At 43.3% G+C, this 26,434-nt stretch overlaps 2 protein-coding genes across 3 annotated transcripts in view; both read right to left on the bottom strand.

Moving 5' to 3' along the window:
- Window positions 1–15,047, bottom strand: part of LOC138961719 (uncharacterized) — a 36,619-nt gene extending 21,572 nt beyond the window's left edge. Inside the window, exons 1-6 of one of the 2 annotated variants that reach the window (XM_070333390.1) lie at window positions 14,954–15,047; window positions 13,441–13,534; window positions 12,754–13,001; window positions 12,170–12,383; window positions 9,910–10,036; window positions 7,504–7,730 (exon numbers count right to left, since the gene is read on the bottom strand). In XM_070333390.1, the coding sequence (XP_070189491.1) occupies window positions 7,504–7,730; window positions 9,910–10,036; window positions 12,170–12,383; window positions 12,754–13,001; window positions 13,441–13,534; window positions 14,954–15,046 (1,003 nt within the window). In that variant the 5' untranslated portion in view covers window position 15,047. Of the gene's footprint in view, window positions 1–5,864; window positions 7,731–9,909; window positions 10,037–12,169; window positions 12,384–12,753; window positions 13,002–13,440; window positions 13,535–14,953 lie in introns of those variants that run through there. The other variant, XM_070333389.1, reaches the window with a different exon arrangement.
- Window positions 15,048–22,072: 7,025 nt separating this feature from the next.
- The window catches only part of LOC138961717 (cysteine-rich neurotrophic factor-like), a 31,691-nt gene continuing 27,329 nt past the window's right edge, over window positions 22,073–26,434 (bottom strand). Inside the window, exons 2-5 of the mRNA XM_070333387.1 lie at window positions 25,118–25,186; window positions 23,666–23,848; window positions 22,561–22,755; window positions 22,073–22,354 (exon numbers count right to left, since the gene is read on the bottom strand). Coding sequence (XP_070189488.1) covers window positions 22,303–22,354; window positions 22,561–22,755; window positions 23,666–23,848; window positions 25,118–25,186 — 499 coding nt within the window. The 3' untranslated portion in view covers window positions 22,073–22,302. The remainder of the gene's footprint in view (window positions 22,355–22,560; window positions 22,756–23,665; window positions 23,849–25,117; window positions 25,187–26,434) is intronic.

The raw sequence follows: 26,434 nt of genomic DNA, 5'->3' as shown, positions 1-26,434 counted from the left end.
TTACAGAGGTTGCAAACAGACAATCTGAAATGGAGGTACATTTACAGAGGTTGCAAACAGACAATCTGAAATGGAGGTACATTTACAGAGGTATCGAACAGACAATCTGAAATGGAGGTACATTTACACAGGTTGCGAACAGACAATCTGAAATGGAGGTACATTTACACAGGTTGCGAACAGACAATCTGAAATGGAGGTACATTTACATAGGTTGCGAACAGACAATCTGAAATGGAGGTACATTTACAGAGGTTGCGAACAGACAATCTGAAATGGGGGTACATTTACACAGGTTGCGAACAGACAATCTGAAATGGAGGTACATTTACAGAGGTTGCGAACAGACAATCTGAAATGGGGGTACATTTACACAGGTTGCGAACAGACAATCTGAAATGGAGGTACGTTTACAGAGGTTGCGAACAGACAATCTGAAATGGGGGTACATTTACACAGGTTGCGAACAGACAATCTGAAATGGAGGTACATTTACAGAGGTTGCGAACAGACAATCTGAAATGGGGGTACATTTACACAGGTTGCGAACAGACAATCTGAAATGGAGGTACATTTACAGAGGTTGCGAACAGACAATCTGAAATGACGGTACATTTACAGAGGTTGCGAACAGACAATCTGAAATGGGGGTACATTTACACAGGTTGCGAACAGACAATCTGAAATGGAGGTACATTTACACAGGTTGCGAACAGACAATCTGAAATGGAGGTACATTTACAGAGGTTGCGAACAGACAATCTGAAATGGGGGTACATTTACACAGGTTGCGAACAGACAATCTGAAATGGAGGTACATTTACAGAGGTTGGGAACAGACAATCTGAAAAAAGCAAGGTCTTAAATTGGAGGTCCTAAAAGGGAGGTTCCACTGGACCTGCAAACATCAATCAATCAATGAGTCTTATATCGCGCATATTCCGTGGGTACAGTTCTAGGCGCTCTGCAGTGATGCCGTATGAGATGAAATTTTTATACGGCCAGTAGATTGCAGCCATTTCGGCGCATATTTACCTTTCACGGCCTATCATTCCAAGTCACACGGGTATAGGTAGACAATTATTAACTGTGCCTAAGCAATTTTGCCAATCGTGGGATCTTTAACGTGCACACCCAATGTAGTGTACACGGGGGGAGGTTCGGACACCGAAGAGAGTCTGCACACAAAGTTGACTCTGTGAAATAAATTTCCGCCGAACCTGGGATCGAACTCACGCTGACAGCGGCCAACTGAATACAAATCCAGCGCGCTACCAACTGAGCTATATCCCCGACCCGGGGGGACAACAAGCTTGTACGGGCAATGACAGCATCTTACCTCAAACTATTTTATGAATCAATCTGCTGAAAACAATACCATGAATTTGCATTGATATACATGTGCTTGCGAAGAATTTTTTTTTCCACACAGAACTGGGTTAGGTGACTCTCAGAACGAAAACTAAGGCTTATCTCAACGCTTCTTTACGGAATTTCCAGCCTGAGAAAAAGGACATATTTTTTCTAGGAAATATAATTCAGGGACTTATTTTCCTAGGACACAAAGTCCAGGGATACATGTAATTAGAATCAATAGCCCGCCGGACTTTGAAACAGACAAACACGTCATTCTTTCACACGGCTACAAACCGGCGACACTGCAATGCACACAGACAAAAGGGCACCTTAGTCATTTCAACTGTGCAGCGCACAGCTACACTAAGCACAAAAAGTTGATGATATTTTTTACAGGGGTATAGCTCAGGTGTTTAAAAACAGGTTTTTTTTCGCGTGAAACATCGTTCAGTTTTAGCAGAGACATACATACATCTATGTCTCTGGTTTTAGTCACCGTCGTGACCAATATTAACATTGCTGAAATCCAATAAACCAAGTTTTGAGCAGAAGAAATGCAGATCTTCTTCTTCTTGTCGTTCGCTGAAGAAATGCAGATCTTCAAATACACGTATGTTTTTGATCGAAACTCTGTTTCAAATCAGGGATATACCACTGAAACAATCCTTATTCTTTGTGTTCAGTGCAGCTCCACAAGCTGTTTCCATGTTGCTGCATGCATATGGCAATACACGCTGTTGTGCACTACAATGCACACAAACAAAAGGGCATCTTAGTCATTTAAACTTTGCTGTATGCATGCAACTTGCTATACAAGCTCCTGTACTGCTACAATGCACACAAACACAGCAGAATGTTATTAGTTTCCACTTTGTTGCATGCAGAAAGTATTATAAGCTAATGTGCTATTAAAACAGGGCACTCAAACCCATTTTCACTTTGCTGCATACCGCTATTTATACAAGCTGTTGGGATACTACAATGCACTCAGACAAAAGGGCATAGTAGCAATGTCAACTGTGTTGTAATTCTTAATGCTGCATACAACCAGCTATACAAATTCTAGTCACACTACATTACACACACACACAAGTACTCACACACCCACACACACACACACACACACACACACACACACACACACACACACACACAAACACGCACACACACACACGCACACACACACACCCACACACACACACACGCACACACTCTCTCACACACACACACGCACACACACACACACACACACACTCGCATGTGTGGGTGTACGTGAGTGCGTATCTGTTTCCGTACATGCGCGTACGTGCGTGCGTGTGTCTGTGTGTTTATCTGTGTGTTTATATATGTGTGTGTGTGCATCGGTAAGAGTGCCTGCGTCTGTTTGTGTGAGCGTGTGTGCGACTGTATGTGTGGGCGTGTGTGCATCTGTATGTGTGTGCGTGCTTCTTTGCGCGTGTGTGTGTGTGTGCGTGTGTGCGTGTATGCATGCGTGTCTGTGTGTGTGCGTGCGTGCGTGTGTGTGTGCAAGTATGTGTGTTTGTGTGTGTGTGTCTGTGTGTTTGTGAGTGTGGGTGTGTTTGTGTGCGTACATGTGCAAGCGTCCGTGTGTGTGTCCTTATGTCCGTGTGTGTGTGCGTACGTACGTGCGTTTGTGTATGCGTGTTTGTGTGTGCGTCCGTGTGTGTGTGTGAGTGTGTGTGTGCGTTTGTGAGTGTGCGTGTGTTTGTGTGCGTACATGTGCAAGCGTCCGTGTATGTCCGTGTGTGTGCGTACCTGCGTTTGTGTATGCGTGTTTGTGCGTGCGTTCGTGTGTGTGTGCGTGTGTGTGTGCGTGAGCGTGCGTGCGTGCGTGCGTGCGGGCGTGCGAATGTGTGTGTGTGTTTGTGTGTGTGTACGTGTGTGTGCGTGTGTCTGTGTCTGTGTGCGTACAGGCATGTGTGTGTGTTAGGGTGCATGCTTGTGTGTGTATGTGTGTGTGTAATCAACAACACCGCCCTGGAGAGAGCAGTTTGAACCTGCAGCACGCAAAAACAGAGACGTATGCAAAAGAAGCACCAGATACAAATGTATTCCCCCCTCTGCTTCTTTCTCTCTGTAAACGTGTAGGGCTAGTTATTTTTCGGTAACTTACCCAACAACCAAAATCACTTACCCAACAACGGGCCTGAAACCTCGATAGCTCACAGGTTGATGAGCTAGACTTTGAGGGAACTACTTTAGCGATTGAAAAGTTGCGAACGCTCTAATGTACGAAATATATATCTCTAGACCAAACAATACAAACTGCATTAAACTAGCAACTACAGGCTTGAACACATTAATCTCCATATAAAATCCATGATTTTGGTTGTTTTCTAAATCCAAATCTGACGATCAGTGCATAGAAACTCGCTTTAGATCTCTTATGAGTGCAAGCAAACTTCCAAGGCAAGTAACTCTTGTACTCTGTCTAGCGATAAGAGTAATATTTCATTTTATAAATGTGGTGGAGCGCATGCGGGTGGTGGCAATTAACTGAAGCGAGAGGGAGAATAGGCCCTACACTAAAAATAAAAGTTCGATGAATAAATTGCTGAATGTTCTCTGTCCTCTTTTATTGCATAACACACACGCACACACTCACAAAGCATTTAAAATAAAAGTTAAAAATAGGTCCGTCAGACTAATGCTACTTTCCCAATAAACACTTTCAACACTTTAAAAAGGTGGAAACACATACTCCGCACTCAAATCAAAAGTAGCTTGAGTCAAATCTCTACTACAAAAAAGTTCTGTTGCCACAACACTATAAAGTCACTAGTGTGTGCTCTACCAACACACACCACGCTCTAGAAAAAACACGGTAATAAACACGATAATAAACACGGTAATAAACACGGTAATAAACACACTATCCCACCAAGAGTCCGCTCGGCTGGTTTTGTTTTGTTTATTTGTTGCTTAACGTCCAGCCGACTACGCAGAGCCATATCAGGACGAGGAAGGGGGGGATGAAGGGGGCCACTTGTCAAGCGATTCCTGTTTACAAATGCACTAACCCATTACTTGTGTCCCAGCAGGCTTTAGTAAAACTAAATTAATACCTACTGGAAGATTACCAGTTTCCAGTATGTTAAAATAGGCTTAACCTATCTACTGCTGGACTTACATCAGAACACTAACAGATTAAACTATACATGAATCGCGAGACAAGCGGCAAGAGAAGAGATTTTTGGAAAAAATACAGGTGAATGAGCAAGAAGGCAGAAAAAAGAAAAGAATTCATGAAGAAAAATAGAGCATGACAGGAAAGAGGAACCAAAAATCTACCTAACAGCAAACTAGAAAGCTCCTGCGGTTCCAAAAACAGGAGGGGCCTTTAATTTCATAACCGCAGTGCCCCACTGCGGGACCGCTCGGCTGGGAAAACAAGAAGTAAAAGCAAAGTCAGTAATTACCGAAACGACAATTCATATCAAAGTATCATCTCACACAGTCATCATAACCACAATTACAATTATTAAACTTCCAGTATTAAAATACATCATGCATGTTTGGTTTTCTCAATCTTATCATTGGCCTTCTCTTCTGTTGTTATTTACACATCAAATTATTGTGCCAATTCCAAAGAAGGTGTACCGATAACAAAAGGTCTATTCTCACCTGGTCTACATCATCTCTGTACACGAAACAAAACTCCCTGGTTCACAACAGCATTCCCTACTGGCTGGCTAATAAAATCCAGGAAATACAGCCATCACACACTCCATCACTGGATCAGTCTAGTTGGTACACACCAACACACACGGATTCCACAAACCGTGGCACATTCCCAGAAAAGGATTATTTCACAGATGCGCAATCCAATCCATGATTCACAGCTTATGCACAGGCACAAATCCAAACACTGTTTCACTTCCAAATGCACAAAAATCCACAATGCATACAAATTCCGGCAAAGCTTGACATGCTTTTCTCTGCCAGTCCAGGTCACAAGTGCGCGCTTGTTTTCAACGTTGGGTGAGTTCATTTCAACTTTTACTCATTTTAGTCAGGAAAGGGGGAAGGGGGGAGAGGGCCCTATATGACGCTGCTTGATTATGCGTCACCAACCCAAACATTCTTTTATCAATACGATCTAAGTAAAAAAAATATAAAAAAAAGGATTACTGTACTCACCGATACAAAGACGACACAAGACGATTACGAATTTTCGCTTCTGGAAGCTTCATCAGGAAAAGAACACAAAAGACAACAAAAAGCAGACGCAACACGGAACGAACAGGAGTTGAAAGAAAATGGAGGGGAAACACGAAAAAGGGAAAGGAACTCTAGGAACGGAAATGAATGAAAGGGGAGAGAAGTGGTTGGATGATGTCAAGGGCACAGGCATACAGAAAGTAAAAGTAATACACACTCATAAAAGGGGGAGGGGGGGAGGGAGAAAGGGGGAGAAAAATGTTTTAAAAAAAGAGGAAAAACACACGCACGCACGCACAAACACACACACACACACACACACACACACACACACACACACACACACACACACACACACACACACACACACACACACACACAAAACTAAACACATAAACATACACAGAAAGAAACATACACAACACACACACAGATACAAATACACACACACACGTACCGTAAATCCACAATATGTTTGGGGAATACAAGTACATCACATTTTCGCATTCAAACCGTCAGGAGTGGAAGTGCCCAGGGATAAAATGAAATTCGACTCTACTTGTTTTCTGTCTGTGGAGGTGCTGTACATTTGCCAGACACCTTTCACACTGCATTCAGGGAGGTGTGGTTACTGCTGTTGAAATGTTGGGCAACAGACCTACAGCGGCGATGCCGAATATCTGCCAGATGTTCGGTGAAGCGGGTGGAGAGGGTTCTTTCGGTCTCACCAAATAAGAGTACTTTGGGGCATTTGAGACAGGATATGGCATAGATGAGGTTGCGGCTGGTGCAAGAGAACGTGCGTTTAATTTTGAAATCTTTTTGGGGGCCGGTCAGAGTGGTAGAATGGTAAATGTGAGGGCAGGTGTGGCAACGAGGGTTCTGGCATGCGGTTGTGCCGGGTTGTAGGGGAACTGGCGAACGAAGAGAGGATCGAACCAGGGAATCTCTAAGGTTGCAGTCCCGTCGGGAGGCCAACAAGGGTGGCAGGCTGAAAGTGTCACCAACAGAGGGGCTGGACTTAAGGATGAACCAATTAGTTTTCAGAATGTGGCGAACAGGTAGGTTGTGGGGATGGTGGGTCAGAACTGCCACAGGTCTGTCTGATCTGTCTGAGGTGGATGATGGCTGCAGAGCTTCCTGTCTCGGTATACGACGAACTTTATTTAAGGCCACATTCAAGAGGCTGGATGGGGTGGTGGACAGAATGTCGTCAGACAGGTAAATGTTCAGATTCAGAAAGACGACTGCGGAAGGAGAGATATCAAAGGTGAATTTGATGGAGGGATGGTAGTTGCTGACAAAATGCATGTAATCAGTGAGGTCAGACAACGAGAGAGAGGTGGCACCGAGGCAATCATCGATGTAGCGTTTGCACAGTTCAGGCTGAGGTCCAGTGTAAGTGGAACGAATCTGGGATTCCAGGTGGCCCATGAATAGGCAGGCATGGGAAGGTCCCATTTTAGTGCCCATGGCGACACCACTTATCTGATGACAGACTTGTCCATCAAACTCAAAAGTATTGAGCGTCAGGACAAGCTCTGCGAGACGGAGGAGGATCGAAGTGGGTGGGTCGCGAACAGAACGATCTAAACTAATTTAACTTATTAAGAACACAACTAAACATTCCCCATTCAGGAATATTCAACAAATGCATAGTCTGTGTGTTTCATCCAAATCTAACACGCAGAAGTAACCAAGCTGACACCCCTGCCTTTGAATGACGAAACCCTGACACCTACGTCATACAGGTCTATGATGACAGCCTACGACGCAATACAGGCGCTAGAAATAATAATTATATTGACACAGTCACACAATGTCAATACAGATTTCTCTCACTCACCACATAAACGGATCACACGCAACCAAGTGCACACATCTCGCATTTTTCATGATCCGCTAACTTCGACCATTATTTTTAATAATCACTGAGACTTGGCATGTAACCTGTACGTAACCAACCTCCTTCACAGTTGTCATCGATGTAGTTATTCATCGTGTCCATGGGAGAATCATCATCGAAACAAACAGATATAAAGCAGTCGTTGAAGTATTTCTCTAGGTCCATTCCAGACTTGGCAAGACATTGGGAAAGGATGACGTCACGCAGGATGACGTCACACTGCGCCACGGCCTTCTTCATAGACTCGCATCGTATGACATTGTCTATCAGGGCCCTGCAGGTTTTACTGCAAGGGTGATACGTATTATGTGTCAAAGATACGACAGTCGGGAAACATGGCACACACATTACAAGCGTATACAGGGATGGATCAGTTAGTTTGTAAGGGGATAGGGGAGGGGTGGGGTGTGGCCTACTTAGAATTGCAAAGTTTAAATCGCTGGGTGAAGCACGCCAGAGACTGTTAGTGGGTCCCCCCCCCGACTCCCCCGAAAAAAAACCGTTCTGTCCGAAAAATCAAAATGGTGCTATATGGTGCCATCTGATCTATATGTCACGGAATCACATTTTTCAATTATTTTCTTGTTTAGCTTTTCGCGACGTAGGTTGTTGTTTTTTTGTTTTTTTGTTTTGTTGTTTTTTTGTTTTTTTAATTTGCCAAGCACATCATGTGGGGCGTTTAATAAATACCACTGATTGTTACAATATTCCTTATAAAGTGTTATACATGTATTTGAGCTACAATGGACATTAACATTTTCATACAATACCTCTTTTTCTTTTTACTTTTTTTAATTCGTTAATCTCCTTTAATAATAATAATAATAATAATAATAATAATAATAATAATAATAATAATAATAATAATAATAATAATGGACATTTGCTATAGCGCATAATCATGTATATGCTCAATGCGCTTTACAATAACTAGAATTAACATAACTAATGATAAAACCATACACAATGAACAAGACCCACAATCTACATAACATAGCATACTCAGCATACTCCATGCAAGCAAACACAAAAGCTTAACACACTCCAAGCACGCAAGACCAAGCAAACAGGGTAAAGACAAAACAAAGTCATACAAGCAAAACCATGCAAGCAAAATTAATACCGAACTCCATGCAAACAATACTCAAAACTCAAAAAAACATGACAAAGCAACGGAATGAGAAAAAGACATATATATACATACAAATTCAACACACTCCATGCACGCAGGGGGGGGGGGGATCATGTGTATGCAAGTGAAAAAAGATGCGTTTTCAGGCTTGTGCGGAAAGAGCCAGAGGAGGCAGAGTGACGAAGAGTGACAGGGAGAGAGTTCCAGACGAGAGGAGCAGAAACAGAAAAAGAGCGCTCACCAAAAGATTTAGTGTTGACTCTCGGAGTGGAAAGGATAGAGGTGTCTGCTGAGGAGCGGAGTGTCCTGCCCGGTGTGTATGTCTGAGTCATGTCTGTGAGGTATGCGGGTCCTGTCTGTGTGAGTGCACCATAGGATAGGCATGCGATTTTATACTTGATGCGTGACTCTATTGGAAGCCAGTGTGTGTGTTGTTGGAATATGTGTTGGTGAGACATATGTATGCGTATAATCATCAAACAAAAGACATAATGGCTAACATTTTCATAAACTATGTTTGTCTGACATCTAAACATAATAACATCACATACACCGGTACACTTCAATACATCTATATGTAGGCCTACTGTTATCTTATAACATTCTGATCGTATTAAATGTGTCAAGCGCAAAGAGCATAATTGTAAAGTTATGATGTTGCGCTATATAAATGCTCATTTATTATTATTATTATTATTCAATTTTAGAAAACCCGGTGTAACAGGCCATTTTGACACAAAGTCAGTCTTGACCGGGAGGCCACTCCGGGCCAGCCGATTTCGACCGGGAGGTCATTCTGGGCTAGTCGACCTTGACCCCCCCCCCCCCCCCTCAGTCAGCCTCGACCCCCCCCCCCCCCCCCCCAAACTCCAAGAATAAGTACGTCAGGACCCTCCAAAACGAAATATATGTATATGTGCACAATATTTGTTGGAAAAATGATCTAAAAAAAAAATGTAAAAATTAAAAAATCTGAGAAAAAAAATGAAAAAGAGTGTTGATGTTTTCTTTGAAACATTTTCGCGACGTAGTTTGCATAGTGTTCATTAGTGTTAAAACACATTCTTGTGAACACTATTTGTTTATTGTGGATACCTCTTGTGCCGGTAGAGATATACACACTGTCAAAATTGTTCAACATCTTTATACAAATGTGTTTAAAAGAGGACAACATCTGTTCAGAGTGTTCTATTGGGCAATTCGTAAGAACATTTCGAAAACATTCAGAGCAACCAGTCAACAGACAACTAACCAAACAACAAAACGAGTACCAGCTAGCCAACCAACAACATTCAAACATAACACAAATTAACACAAAACACACACAACTTGCCTTTGTTTAACTGTGGTATCAGAAAGGACGATATAATTGACAAAGTCATCTGCTGTGGCTAAATAGATTTCACCAAAGAGTCTTGCAAAGCCTTCTTCTAGCTCCTTGGTACCTGCTAGTCCCGTTCCTGCAATGTATCCCAACCATACAGTGGCACACACACACACACACACACACACACACACACACACACACACACACGAAGAAAACCACACACACACACACACACTCACACATTCACACAGACACACATACGCACACACACACACACACACACACACACACACACACGCACAAGCAAGCGAGTACTCATACACACACACAAGTGCGCACATAAACACACAAACACACACACACACACACACACACACACACACACACACACACACACACACACACACACACACACACATACATACACACACAAACACACACAAACTCTTCAAACAAAGTTAAGGATCACTTTTTTACAAGCACGCCACACAAAACAGACAAGACCGAATTCTTTCTTTTTTTAAAAGGTATATAATTGAAAAACCAAGGAGTAATGACAAACAAAGCAAAGATCGAACGCGGCAGCGACAATTTAGCTAGAGTGTGTCAAACGTGACAACCCTCGAAAATAGAATTCACAACAATGTGAATCAGTGTCAATAACGCGTGTGCCCTCCGTTGTGTGCCAGGCATTCAACACATCGTTGGCGCATGGAGTGGATCAGGTTGCATATGAATGCTCTGGGAACTCCATTCCACTCCTGCTGGAGCCATTGCAGCAGTTGACCCAGATTGGCAGGAGGAGGGTGATGTTGCTGTACCCGACAACAAAGCTCGTCCCACATGTGCTCTATGGTGTTCAGGTCCGGGCTGTTGGCTGGCCACAGCATCCTGTTGACCCTGGCCTGCTGGATGAAGGTGTTTACAGCTGCAGAGTGATGGGGAGGTGCGTTGTCATCCTGAAGAATCGCACGAGGGCCGATCGCTTAGAGGGCTGGAACGACCAAGGGCTGCAGGATCTCATTCTGGCAGCGGACACCGGTCAAGTTGCCCACTACATGGTATAGATGTGTCCTTTGACGTGTGCTGATCCCTCCCCAGACCATCACAGAGCCTCCGCCAAAACGCTGTCGTTCCAGAACAGCGCCTTCTGCGAAGCGCTCTCCGCAACGCCTCCACACTCGGATGCGACCATCAGCAGGTTCCAAGCGAAAGCGGGACTCATCTGTAAGAGCCCACTGCTGACGTTGCCACCTCACATGTTGAGTGCACCAGGCTCGGCGAGCTGCTCGGTGATTAGCAGTCAGGGTTGTTCCTCGGACTGGACGCCTTGCACGCAAGCCAAAGTTGTGTACGCGGTTTCGGATCGTCTGACCACTAACAACAGTGTTGGTGGTAGCTTGTAGGCGTTGCTTAATGTTGATTCTTTGTTGCATGGCCTGCCTCTGAATGAAGCGATCCTCTCTTTGTGTGGTGACTCTGGGCCGACCAGAACGTTGTCGCTCCTGCACTCTTCCAGTTGCGTGGAATCTCTGTTTTAGTCTGATGATGACAGAGGGAGCCACTGCAAGCCTCTGGGCCACAGTGACTTGCCTGGCAGCAACACCGTCTTGTAGCCATCCTATTGCCCTTCCTCTATCCTTCTTCTTCTTCTTCTGCGTTCGTGGGCTGAAACTCCCACGTACACTCGTGTGTTTTGCACGAGTGGAATTTTACGTGTATCCAACTATCCAACTCGCACAGTTTTCTTCGTGGGGGCATGTTGCTACTGTGCAAAATTGTGTCATCGTGTCAACCTTTAAACACAAGCTGGTGAGCGATGTTCATAGCCAGGACCCTGTTGTAGCACGTGCATCACAACCTTTTGCCCTGGCATGCGTTCCGCAAATTTCACGGGGCTATAAAAAAAAAACACCCCTTTTCTTCCAAAATGCAGAAGCTTTTGAGAAGTACCACAAAGGGAAATAACTCTGCCTGGCAAACAAAATTCCAGGTCAAGACTCATTGTTCATTTGTTAATTCAAACACATTAATTTGTTAATTATCATGTCGATGTTCATTTTTTTGGCAATTTTTTATAATTAGATCCGTTTTTTCAACCGATCCTTAACTTGTTTTGAAGAGTGCACACACACACACACACACACACGCATGCACGCGCACACACACACACCAACACACACACATACACACACACACACACATACACACACACACACCATCTGTATCAGTAACAAGGAGGAGTAGACAGGTGTAGTGTACTAACCGCACAAAGTTTCAGGCAAAGGACGGGACTTGAACTCGACCATGTTCGCATGACACATGACGGCCACATCGCCCCCCTTGCTGAACTCAACATCAAAGATGCCGCTCTTCTTTAGCACGAGCCGCTTGCGTGATTTGTCATAGCCAATAAGGTCAAGGTCGTCTAGAGACCCTAATTTATCCTTCCAGGCGTCCTTTGTTCTACCAGCATGATACTGTAAACGCAACAGAGGTATGTAGTTTTTAGTTTAGAAGAGACTTAATTGTGTACATTTAGTAAGGTATGTGTGTGTGTGTGTGTGTGTGTGTGTGTGTGTGTGTGTGTGTGTGTGTGTGTGTGTGTGTGTGTATGTGTGTGTGTGTGGGGGTGGGGGTGGGTGGGTGTGTGCGTGTGTTGGTGTGTGTGTTTGTGCATGCATACGTGCGTGCGTGCGTGCGTGCGTGTGTATATAGGGGGTATGTGTGTGCTTGCGTGTGTGTGTGTGTGTGTGTGTGTGTGTGTGTGTGTGTGTGTGTGTGTGTTTGTTTGTGTGTGCGTGTGAGTGTGTGAGTGTGTTTGTGCTTGCAAAACAAATGAGTACTCACATCTCTCAAGACGATCTGGGACGTCCGGGTTTGGAAGATATTCTCGGTTTGACTGTTAACAATCTTGACCCACATTGTGACAGGAGAAAGGTTTTTAGCCACCTTTCCATTTCCCAGTGTTACCTGCACCCGATAATCGCCGCACGTGAAGTCCGCCAGACGGTGATTACACGGAAGAGACAAGTACACGCTTTCTCCGCTGAACGAGGTGAGCTTGTGATTCCTGTCGACACTGCATTGGAAAGATTCTGGAATGGATAACAGATAGAGATGGTGTGTGTGTGTGTGTGTGTGTGTCTGTGTGTGTGTCTGTGTGTGTGTGCGCGTGTGTGTGCGCGTGTGTGTGTGTGTCTGTGTGTGTGTGCGCGTGTGTGTGCGCGTGTGTGTGTGTGTGTGTGTGTGTGTTGGTGTGTGTGTGTGCGCGTGTGTGTGCGCGTGTGTGTGTGTGTGTGTTGGTGTGTGTATGCGCGTGCGTGTGTGTGTGTGTGTGTGTGTGTATGTGTGTGTCTGTGTGTGTGTCTGTGTGTGTGTGTGCGCGTGTGTGTGCGCGTGTGTGTGTGTGTGTGTGTGTGTGTGTGTTTTTGTGATACCTGATACACCCTCTTGACTATAAGGAATAATTACTTATTCTTGGCTATAGGGTATGCTTAATACATCCTCTTGACCTAAAATAATAACTTGTCTTACCACCATGCACTGTGAATGCCAGCTTCACGACGCAGAGTAGAACTGAACAAACCGCTGTGGTCACCCCCATCACTGTAGATAATTTATATTGTCGCTGGAAAACAAAAACAAAAACAAGAACGCTGAGGCGTGATTAGCCATTCAGTCAAACGATTGCTCTGAAATACGCCCGGTTGTCTCTAACTTTCTTTATATAACAAGGGGAGAGAGAGAGAGAGAGAGAGAGAGAGAGAGAGAGAGAGAGAGAGAGAGAGAGAGAGAGAGAGAGAGAGAGAGAGAGAGAGAGAGAGAGAGAGAGAGAAAAATAAGCTTCAAGCAAAAACAATTATGTGTTTGGGGGAAAGAAACTCGCAAGGTGATGTCATAATCTGTTGCCTTTCAATATGACGTCATTTGTGTGTTCCAGACTTGATATGACGTTCATTTAGCTTGATCGGCCGAACAGAGTGTACAATCAGTACAGGCTAGAAGCATTATTTCCTTGCAAAGAATGTCTGCATTTTAAGCAAATTTCCATCGCCAAACACCATAAAGTCTATATTTTATTAATCAGCAAATGATAAGGAACAGAGAAATGGTACTTTTATGTGACTTCATCCAACAATAAAGAAAATCGAAAAAGGCGAAAATCGAAAAACGCAACAAAACTATATATTTTCGGATACAGGAGGCAATACGGAATACAATGATGTCACCTTTATGATTCAAATAAGGACTTTTAAGAAATCGACAAAATCAGACCATTTTTTGTAAACTTTTTTTATGACCGAATGTTTTACATGCCAAGCTGAAATGCAATCCCATAGTCCGCATGAAGACGAAGATCATGTAACGAAAATTGTAACCAAATTGATGAAAAATAGTAGCAGTGAGAGTGCCGCCTCAACTTTTGCAAACGGTCAAATATGACGTCACCAAAATAGCCCATTCAAAAATCGGAGAAAAATGTTTCAAGCAATTGTTCTCCAAAATGTCTGTATCAATTATCATAACAATCCGTCCTGTAGTTTTTGAGAAATGCTTTTCACAGACACACACACACACACACACACACACACACACACACACACACACACACACACACACACACACACTCACACACACAGGGAGACAAACCTCGCTCTCCGCTCTTGTTAAAACTTGACTGAATGTAACAACACCAGTTTAAAAACAGACGACAGCGATTGACCCCAAAAATCGACTTTGCTAATATTTTGTTGTCTTACAAAAATATAAGGCCTGTGATTGTAATTCATCGTTCAGATACCCAATTCAATTACATGCACAACCCTCGTTTATATGATTCTTGGCATGCCATTTTATTCAAAAGTCTGTGTAATAAAGTAGTTTTTTTTATTATCTTCACACTTGTTTCAATACATTCTGAGGATATCACAGACAAAATATTAACAAAATAGTATCGATCTTATTTACATTTAAAAATGTGCTATCATTTTTCTCGTTGGAAGATTCAAACCTTAAAGCTAATCAAACAAAGTAGATATAAACTCACAAGTACGTGTACAGCGGGGTAGAGGAGGTTGAACTGCGTGCCCGTGGATATATTTATACTGCTCGGGTTGCACGTTAGCGGCGTTTCAATCATGATGACAGCAGGTCCTTTGTTTTATTGACACACACCAACGATAGGGTCAACGTGATATTAATGATCGCTACCTCTTGATATTAATCTATGTGGGTTATTCTCCGGAGAGCTCCCATGGGGTCGCCTTCACGCGGCGGGAGTGTTTCCACTAAGCTACCCCACCCCTTTACTTCTCTTCTTTTGTCTTATTTCTGCCTTACCAGTCCTTTCACCTATATTTCCTTCCAAGAAAACTCTCCCTACTATTCCCTGCAGTTTTCCGATTCCTTTCTTGTTGTCTTATTTCTACCTGACTGGATCCATCACCTTTATTTCACTTACCAAAAGTCTTCTTTCCCACATCCTTATCTCTCTGTGGTACCCCCCGCGGGTTAGGGAGAAGAATTTACCCGATGCTCCCCAGCATGTCGTAAGAGGCGATTAACGGATTCTGTTTCTCCTTTTACCCTTGTTAAGTGTTTCTTGTATAGAATATAGTCAATGTTTGTAAAGATTTTAGTCAAGCAGTAAGACATGTTGAGTCCTTTGTACTGGAAACTTGCATTCTCCCAGAAAGGTCATATATTGTACTACGTTGCAAGCCCCTAGAGCAATTTTTTTTGATTAGTGCTTTTGTGAACAAGAAACAATTAACAAGTGGCTCTATCCCATCCCCCCCCCCCCCCCCCTTCCCTGTCGCGATATAACCTTGAACGGTTGAAAACGACGTTAAACACCAAATAAAGAAAAAATGAATTCTCCGGAGCTGTGTGCAAGTGGAAACCACGTTATGCGAGGGACCAAACAACCAACTAACATTAACAGTCAAGTGGAAACCGTGTTGTGCGAGTGACCAAACACCAACTAACATTAACAGTCAAATGGAAACCGTGTTATGCGAGTGACCAAACACCAACTAACATTAACAGTCAAGTGGAAACCGTGTTATGCGAGTGACCAAACACCAACTAACATTAACAGTCAAGTGGAAACCGTGTTATGCGAGTGACCAAACACAAACTAACATTAACAGTCAAGTGGAAACCGTGTTATGCGAGTGACCAAACACCAACTAACATTAACAGTCAAGTGGAAACCGTGTTATGCGAGTGACCAAACACCAACTAACATTAACAGTCAAGTGGAAACCGTGTTATGCGAGTGACCAAACACCAACTAACATTAACAGTCAAGTGGAAACCATGTCATGCGAGTGACCAAACACCAACTAACATTAACAGTCAAGTAGAAACCACGTTATGCGAGTGACCAAACACCAACTAACATTAACAGTCAAGTGGAAACCATGTTATGCGAGTGACCAAACAACCAACTAACATTAACAGTCAAGTGGAAACCGTGTTATGCGAGTGACCAAACACCAACTAACATTAACAGTCAAGTGGAAACCACGTTATGCGAGTGACCAAACACCAACTAACATTAACAGTCAAGTGGAAACCATGTTATGCGAGTGACCAAATACCAACTAACATTAACAGTCAAGTGGAAACCACGTTATGCGAGTGACCAAACACCAACTAACATTAACAGTCAAGTGGAAACCATGTTATGCGAGTGACCAAACACCAACTAACATTAACAGTCAAGTGGAAACCATGTTATGCGAGTGACCAAACACCAACTAACATTAACAGTCAAGTGGAAACCATTTTATGCGAGTGACCAAACACCAACTAACATTAACAGTCAAGTGAAAACCACGTTATGCGAGTGACCAAACACCAACTAACATTAACAGTCAAGTGGAAACCACGTTATGCGAGTGACCAAACACCAACTAACATTAACAGTCAAGTGGAAACCATGTTATGCGAGTGACCAAACACCAACTAACATTAACAGTCAAGTGGAAACCACGTTATGCGAGTGACCAAACACCAACTAACATTAACAGTCAAGTGGAAACCATGTTATGCGAGTGACCAAATACCAACTAACATTAACAGTCAAGTGGAAACCATGTTATGCGAGTGACCAAACACCAACTAACATTAACAGTCAAGTGGAAACCATTTTATGCGAGTGACCAAACACCAACTAACATTAACAGTCAAGTGAAAACCACGTTATGCGAGTGACCAAACACCAACTAACATTAACAGTCAAGTGGAAACCACGTTATGCGAGTGACCAAACACCAACTAACATTAACAGTCAAGTGGAAACCACGTTATGCGAGTGACCAAACACCAACTAACATTAACAGTCAAGTGGAAACCATGTTATGCGAGTGACCAAACACCAACTAACATTAACAGTCAAGCCTTTTAGCGTTCGTTTAATGTATTTGGTTTGTCTGTACGTATAGATTTAAGGGTGCCCTCAAAACGAATTGTAAACACGCAGGGTTCAAAAATGACATTGCAAAGCTCAACCACGCGCGTGTTCAGATCTACTCACTTGGTTGACAAGAACCGTTTTATTTGGACAAGACCGCTTTGCAGAAATAAAATCAATATTATAATCAAAAGGCTCATTGATTAAAATATAGTGCGAGTGGATTTTAAGATATAGCGAGCAGAAAATGAGTTGAAAGGATGGACCTAGCTACATATAGTTGTTTAACCTATCAAACAAATATGTAGAGGCATTAGCAAAACGCATATCTCTTCTCTCTTCTTCTTTTTTTTCGTCCATGGACTGAAACTCCCACGTTCACTCATGTTTTTTCACGAGTGGGTTTTTACGTGTATGACCGTTTTTACCCTGCCATTGAGGCAGCCATACGCCGATGTCGGGGGAAGCATGCTGGGTATATTCGTGTTTCTATAACCCACCAATCTCTGACATGAATTACAGGATCTTTTCCGTGCGCACTTGGTCTTGTGCTTGCGTGTACACACGAAGGGGGCTAAGGCACTAGCAGGTCTGCACATAAGTTGACCTGGAACATCGGACAAATCTCCACCTTTTAACCCACCAGGCAGCCGCGACCGGGATTTGAACTCACGACCTTCCGATTAGGAGGCCGATGTCACATCCTCTACGCCACTGCGCCCGTCTAAAAAGCGTATGATTATGTGTCATTTGAAATGATGCCCTATTCGCACTATTCTTTGAATACAAACTCATTTCAATAAATAAAGTAGAGGTCTAAATGTTCGTATTAATGTACAATTAAGCCATACTACCTTTTCATTTTGTAAATTTACGTGTGGACATGTTTGACAATGAGAATATTGTTTTCAACATGACAATCAAGTATAATATAAATAATGCAATTATACCACATATTACAGTTTAGTAGAATAGCTATTCTATTTAAAGACAAAGCCCTCTATATCTCATTTTAGTTATAAGTTGCAAATTGCCTATCTCGAGCGGTGACAGCTGGATAAACGTGAGATAAAGAGCTGACAGCAACATTTTCAATCAGCAAAACTGCATAACAACCCACACAGAGCTTTTGCATACTTTCACATTCTCAAAACGTCTTCCTGTATCATAAAGAAAAAGTGCCTAACTCAAAAAACGGGATCTGCAGTTTTGCTTACGTTACCGTGGCAATGGTTTCCGATGGTCTGAGAGTTTGTACTCTCTAACACATGATAGATACCCTTCCAATAGCTTCCCCTGTAGTTTCACTACAGAAATGCCTAACACTGAGATAGGTATTTTTCTTATGGGCGTGACGACATCGTTCATGCGTGCGCGAGTGTGTGTGTGTGTGTGTCAAGATTGACCAGAAGGTCATTAAACATCCGAGGTGACCGCACGGGAGGCAGAAAACTGGACCCCTGGCTCTGGCCCTACACCACCATCGTCACGGGTCAAACAGGGTACTACAGTTGAACCCCCCAAGTATGACCTACAACAATCTGACAAAATCGTGTCTTTAAAATGAGGAAATCTGAAATGGAGGTACATTTACACAGGTTGCGAACAGACAATCTGAAATGGGGGTACATTTACATAGGTTGCGAACAGACAATCTGAAATGGGGGTACATTTACAGAGGTTGCGAACAGACAATCTGAAATGGGGGTACATTTACAGAGGTTGCGAACAGACAATCTGAAATGGAGGTACATTTACAGAGGTTGCGAACAGACAATCTGAAATGGAGGTACATTTACAGAGGTTGCGAACAGACAATCTGAAATGGGGGTACATTTACAGAGGTTGCGAACAGACAATCTGAAATGGCGGTACATTTACAGAGGTTGCGAACAGACAATCTGAAATGGAGGTACATTTACAGAGGTTGCGAACAGACAATCTGAAATGGAGGTACATTTACAGAGGTTGCGAACAGACAATCTGAAATGGCGGTACATTTACATAGGTTGCGAACAGACAATCTGAAATGGAGGTACATTTACATAGGTTGCGAACAGACAATCTGAAATGGAGGTACATTTACATAGGTTGCGAACAGACAATCTGAAATGGAGGTACATTTACAGAGGTTGCGAACAGACAATCTGAAATGGAGGTACATTTACAGAGGTTGCGAACAGACAATCTGAAATGGAGGTACATTTACACAGGTTGCGAACAGACAATCTGAAAAAAGCAAGGTCTTAAATTGGAGGTCCTAAAAGGGAGGTTCCACTGTACCTGCAAACACCAGGGGGACAACAAGCTTGTACGGGCAATGACAGCATCTTACCTCAAACTATTTTATGAATCAATCTGCTGAAAACAATACCATGAATTTGCATTGATCTACATGTGCTTGCGAAGGATTTTTTTCCACACAGATCTGGGGTAGGTGACTCTCAGAACGGAAACTAAGGCTTATCTCAACGCTTCTTTACGGAATTTCCAGCCTGAGAAAAAGGACATATTTTTTCTAGGAAATATAATTCAGGGACTTATTTTCCTGGGACCACAAAGTCCAGGGATACATTTTATAAGACACAATAGTCCGCCGGACTTTGAAGCAGACAAACACGTCATTCTTTCACACGGCTACAACCGATGAACCAACCGGCGACACTGCAATGCACACAGACAAAAGGGCACCTTAGTCATTTCAACTGTGCAGCGCACAGCTACACTAAGCACAAAAAGTTGATGATATTTCTTACAGGGGTATAGCTCAGGTGTTTAAGAACAGGGTTTTTTGAAACATCGTTCAGTTTTAGTCACCGTCGTGACCAATATTAATATTGCTGAAATCCAAGTTTTGAGCAGAAGAAATGCAGATCTTCTTCTTCTTGTCGTTCGCTGAAGAAATGCAGATCTTCAAATACACGTATGTTTTTGATCGAAATCGGGGATATACCACTGAAACAATCCTTATTCTTTGTGTTCAGTGTAGCTACACAAGCTGTTTCCGTTTTGCTGCATGCATATGGCAATACACGCTGTTGTGCACTACAATGCACACAAACAAAAGGGCATCTTAGTCATTTAAACTTTGCTGTATGCATGCAACTTGCTATACAAGCTCCTGTACTGCTACAATGCACACAAACACAGCGGAATGTAACCAGTTTCCACTTTGTTGCATGCAGAAAGTATTATAAGCTAATGTGCTATTAAAACACTCAAACCCAATGGCACTCAACCTCATTTTCACTTTGCTGCATACCGCTATTTATACAAGCTGTTGGGATACTACAATGCACTCAGACAAAAGGGCATAGTAGCAATTTCAACTGTGTTTAATTCTTAATGCTGCATACAACCAGCTATACAAGTTCTAGTCACACTACATTACACACACACACAAGTACTCACACACCCACACACACACACACAAGTACACACACACACACACACACACACACACACACACACACACACACACACACACTCACATGTGTGGGTGTACGTGAGTGCGTATCTGTTTCCGTACATGCGCGTACGTGCGTGTGTGTGTCTGTGTGTTTATCTGTGTGTTTATATATGTGTGTGTGTGTGCATCGGTATGAGTGCCTGCGTCTGTTTGTGTGAGCGTGTGTGCGACTATATGTGTGAGCGTGTGTGCATCTGTATGTGTGTGCGTGCTTGTTTGCGCGTGTGTGTGTGCGTGTATGCGTGTGTGCATGCGTGCGTGTCTGTGTGTGAGCGTGCGTGCGTGTGTGTGTGCAAGTATGTGCAAGTATGTGTGTTTGTGTGTGTGTCTGTGTCTTTGTGATTATGGGTGTGTTTGTGTGCGTACATGTGCAAGCGTCCGTGTGTGTGTCCGTATGTCCGTGTGTGTGCGTACGTGCGTTTGTTTATGCGTGTTTGTGCGTGCGTCCGTGTGTGTGTGTGTGTGTGTGTGTGTGTGTGAGTGTGTGTGTGTGTGTGTGTGTTTGTGAGTGTGCGAGTGTTTGTGTGCGTACATGTGCAAGCGTCCGTGTGTGTGTCCGTATGTCCGTGTGTGTGCGTACGTGTACGCGTGTTTGTGCGTGCGTCCGTGTGTGTGTGTGTGTGTATGTGTGTGTGTGTGTGTGTTTGTGCGTGTGTGTGTGTGCGTGAGCGTGCGTGCTTGCGTGCGTGCGGGCGTGTGAATGTGTTTGTGTGTGTGTGCGTGTGTGTGCGTGTGTCTGTGTATGTGTGCGTACAGACATGTGTGTGTGTTATGGTGCATGCTTGTGTGTGTGGGTGTGTGTGTGTGTGTGTGTGTGTGTGTGTGTGTGTGTGTGTGTGTGTGTGGTATTACCAAAATTACTAGTTGGTCAGTTGGTGGTTATAATATAACCTCCAGCCCCCACCTCCACCCACACTGACACACACACGAACCCAAACTACCCCCCCTCACATACACACACACACATACACATACACACACACACACACACACACACACATGTAATAGGGTAGACAAACACTGACATACGCAAGAAGGCACACACACACACACACACACACACGCGCGCGCGCTCGCACACACACGCGCACACACACGCACACACGCACACACACACACACTGCACTGACACCCACACATACACACTGCACTGACACCCACACATACACACTGCACTGACACCCACACATACACACTGCACTGACACCCACACATACACTCTGACGCGCACGAGCACGCTCTCTAGCACGTAAAAACGTGACGCACATGAGACAGGAAATGGTCATACCTTTAATTCATATGTTCTCTCTTTCATGAGACTATAAGCTAGGTCATCCTTCCGCTACATTTTAAATCTCTGTGGCCGGAAATTTCAACACCGGCCACCATTTCTTGCAATCACAAAGAGGAACTGTAAAAATCATTTTGAAAAGAACTAATAATTAAAAAGCGAATGATGTTTCTTGCGTCTCAAGGATTTGCTCACTCCGTCTGCGTGTTTCGCTTCTCATGCGTCCTGTACAAACGGTCCGATGTCAGGGGACGGCAGTGTCAATTTGCTGGAAGCATACCACAAGAATAATAGTGTCAGTATGGCATTTTAGCCGTCTCTCCCCTGACAGAAAGACGACGGTAGGCCGTTCAAGGCTAACACTCGTTTTTTTAGACCTGTGCAAGTCAGTTTTGACGTGACAAGCGACTGAATCAGCTGACAGTTTGCAAATTCAACTAATCAAAATATACACCAAAATATATGTCCTCTTACCTGTCTCTCTGCTGAATGAAGGTGTCGTCGAAACAGGTGGAGACGCAGTCGTAGTCGTCGTCGCCTTCACACTGTTGAAGACACTTGTCGAAGTTGGAGTCAAAGTTGGTGGCGCACAGCCCAAAGCACGGTCCACTTAGGTCCCAGCAAGGCTCCAGACAACGGGTGAACGTGTCCGTGTCATTGTAGGCGTAGCTACAGAAACAGAAGTGCATTGATTAGGAGTTTTACTCGGACCCCGAAATCGACGTGTGGCTGCCAGAATGTGGGGGGAAAAGCGGTCATACATGTAAAAATCCACTCGTGCACAACACACGAGTGAACGTGAGAGTTTCCTCCCATGAACTAAGAAGAAGAAGAAGATAAAAGGGAGTATTTGAAGATTCCGTTCGGGACAACGACGCCCTATGATCGGTTGATCATATAAAAGGGAGGCAAGCGGTTAAAAACGGGCGTCAACAGAGCCAATGAGGGGGATACGAACTTGTAGATCATATACCTGTGACAGAAACAAAGTGTGTGCCAGGGTACGGGTCGGAATCGGGTTACAAAAAGAATCTACCTGCATGGTATCGGACTTGTGGTGCCTTGTGATGGGTAATGTTTAACTTTAGCGTTGTACATTCATAGCTTACAATTTAGAGGCATTTAAGCCTCCAATTTTGCAGAACATGCTCTTGAAGCATAACAAGTCATTTCGGATACCTTTGAAGTCACGGAATGAACTGTACGGATGCATTTCGTTTTCATAAGTTTTAGATGCAAAATATTGGCAAAGCTGTCATTTCGAAGGAGGGGAGGTAAATCTGTCCGACCCTCTCGATATTTACGCAGGAGGGGAGGTAACTCTCTCCGACTCGATATTACGTGTGCATTTTCTTGTCATCTTCGTCGATCAAATGACCAAATTAATTAATTCTGTTTAAGTTTGGAGCTCAATCCGTCAATTCATTTCACCGTAAATATTCTTTGGCTTGATTTCAGGGACTTGCATCAAAAATAATTCAAAAATGCTATCGGAATGTAAGTTATGAATTGTCAACGCTAAATTTCAAGATTACATTGTGATGTTCTTGCTAAGAAACAAATAACGATGGCTACTCACTCGTAACAGTTTCTCATTACGCCACACTCAGTCGCCACTTGGTTGTACTCTCGACAGAGCGGGCCACAGTTGGCGGCCACGGGGTCAGTGGTTGCTGTGGCTACCTGCACGTGAAGCACGCTCACCACCACACACAGCGCTGTCACCGCGCATAACACTCTTGACACGGACATGGCGAAAGGTCTGCACACAGGTAAGACATCATGTTACACGCTCACCACCACACACAGCACTGTCAGCGCTACCAGCACGGACATGTGTGTAACCTCTTTATTCCTCCTTTCTTCAGTTATTCAAAGAAAACAGGTGTTTTTTTGCAAAAGTTTGATCGAATCCTATTCACTCAACCAGTCAACCTGCGCAGGCGATCGATTAATGTTGTATAGTTCCGTGCAAATCATTCCATTATGTTAACACTTCTTGTCAGGTTCCCTGTTTTGGACTAAAATCAAGTACACATATATGCTGTTATTCTGCTGTGGCGGTAAAGGCAGATATGGCAGATATTGTGTGTTCTTTTTATGTTTTAGTATCGCTTAGGATAATGTTCTTTCGTCAAATGGGACTAGCAGACGAACATTTGCACCCGTGTTCCAACGTTAATTACTGTATGAAGTTCAGTTTTCTGGGGAAAATAGTGTATGAAACCGCTTTATGTTGTTTAAATTGATGAGATGTGTGCATTTGGTTGCGTGTGATCTGTTTATAAAATGAAATATTGTTGAAAACTGACCGTCGGATTGCAGTCAGTGTTGTCGAAGAAACTGAGTGACAAGAAGGGGAACTACTCTTGTCGCTAGACAAAGTATGAGTTACTTACCTTGGTAATTTGCTTGTGATGAACGTTTGTGCACGGCAGATCTAGATTCAGAAAACAAACGAACTCATGGACGTTATATGGAGATTCATGTGTTCAGGCCTGTAGTTGTTAATTTAAATGCGGTATGCTTGTATTGTTTGCTACAGAAATGTACATTAGAGCGTTCGGAACTTTTCAGTCGCAAAAGTAGTACCGAAACAGAACAGCTTCTCAACCCATTGCTCTATCAAGGATTCAGGTTGTTGCTGGCTCGTTATTTGTTTGGTTGCTGGGTCATTATCGAAAAATAACTAGCTCTACAAGTTTACAGAGATAAAGAAGCAGAGGGGGGAATAAACCTTGGTTACATACCAAAATTGTTCAGCCTGTGTCCTCCCTGTGCACAGTGGTATTTTTTGGTTGAAGAATTGATTTTATATAAATTACACAAAAAAGAAGTTCCACATCACCGCAGAAAGCAGTCAGGGTGTTGATTTTTGACATTCGACAAAGTTGAGGGATGGTCGTCACAAACACACACACACACACACACACACACACACACACGCACGCACGCACGCACGCACGCACGCACGCACGCACACACACACACACACACACACACACACACACACGGAAAATACCACACCAACCTTGCAAACTGAAGGGTGCTCTCAGATTCGTGATGACGGTTACAAAATCCTCCTGTTTTATACTGAGGCCTGTGGGAACAGATGGTATACTTTTAAAACAACTACAACCTCCCTCGATCCCTTCCGTTTTCATCTGATGTCTCACACCGGGTCACAGTGCTTAATTTTGCTAATCGCCACATTTTAAGAGATCTGGCATTCACTGTTTGTGTGTTTATGTGGCTGAGTTGAGTTAAACGCTCACTCTACTGTAATCAAGGCACCCCGCCTCGGCAGATGCTGCTGCTGCTGGTATTAGGGGAAGGGCGCCTAGTATGGACCACTTTTTGTTTCATGCTGATAACTAGCTTGTTTTCTTGCGAAGAAGTTTTATTTTGTGTTTGGTAGTCCTTCTCTCTTAGGTCAACCGTTAGGCCTAATTAGAGTGAAATAGCTTTGATAGACATTCAGCAAAAATTAAATACAGACAAAATCACAAATGGTCCATATTAGGAGCCTGGGCGCCTAATATGGACCAGTGATGCGGCTTTCACGAATCACTGTAAAAAGCCCCCTATACTTCAAAATAACATGATACAACTTAGTTTACAAGTCAGACTTATTCAAATATGCTTTAGATTGATCTGTTTCGGGTTGATGAGAGCATTATTTGAAGCACACCAGGAAACTAAAGAAGCTTATCAAAAACAAAGTGAAAATAAGTGAAATTATCAACTTCCACGAAAAGAAGACTATTTGTTATATTTTTTTTAAATCTCGAGGGCTAGTTATAGATTATTTTCAGCAAGCTTCTTAATGAATTAATGAAAAAAGCATTTAGCTTTTATTTTATTCGATTTGTTGAAGGTGGTCCATATTAGGGGACTCACACATGCTTTGAGGTTTTGCTATTATTTTTTGTTTGCAGTAGAAAATCGGGGTCAACACTGCTAAAATGTAACAAATACGGTCTTTGCTGTCATATATAGCAATTTGTGTGTGATAAAAGCTTTGGCTGTGGACAGAAACGAGTCCGTTTCAGGCGGCAAATTTAGAATGAACACTGCCAAAAGTAACAACAAGTCGCGTAAGGCGAAAATACAACATTTAGTCAAGTAGCTGTCGAACTCACAGAATGAAACTGAACGCAACGCAACGCAGCAAGACCGTATACTCGTAGCATCGTCACTCCACCGCCCGTGGCAAAGGCAGTGCCAGTGGAATTGACAAGAAGAGCGGGGTATTCGTTGCGCTGAGAAGGATAGCACGCTTTTCTGTACCTCTCTTCGTTTTAACTTTCTGAGCGTGTTTTTAATCCAAACATATCATATCTATATG

This window comes from Littorina saxatilis, linkage group LG3 (genome assembly GCF_037325665.1).
Source record: "Littorina saxatilis isolate snail1 linkage group LG3, US_GU_Lsax_2.0, whole genome shotgun sequence".
NCBI classification, from domain to species: domain Eukaryota; kingdom Metazoa; phylum Mollusca; class Gastropoda; order Littorinimorpha; family Littorinidae; genus Littorina; species Littorina saxatilis.
This window is presented reverse-complemented; position numbering and strand designations above follow the sequence as displayed.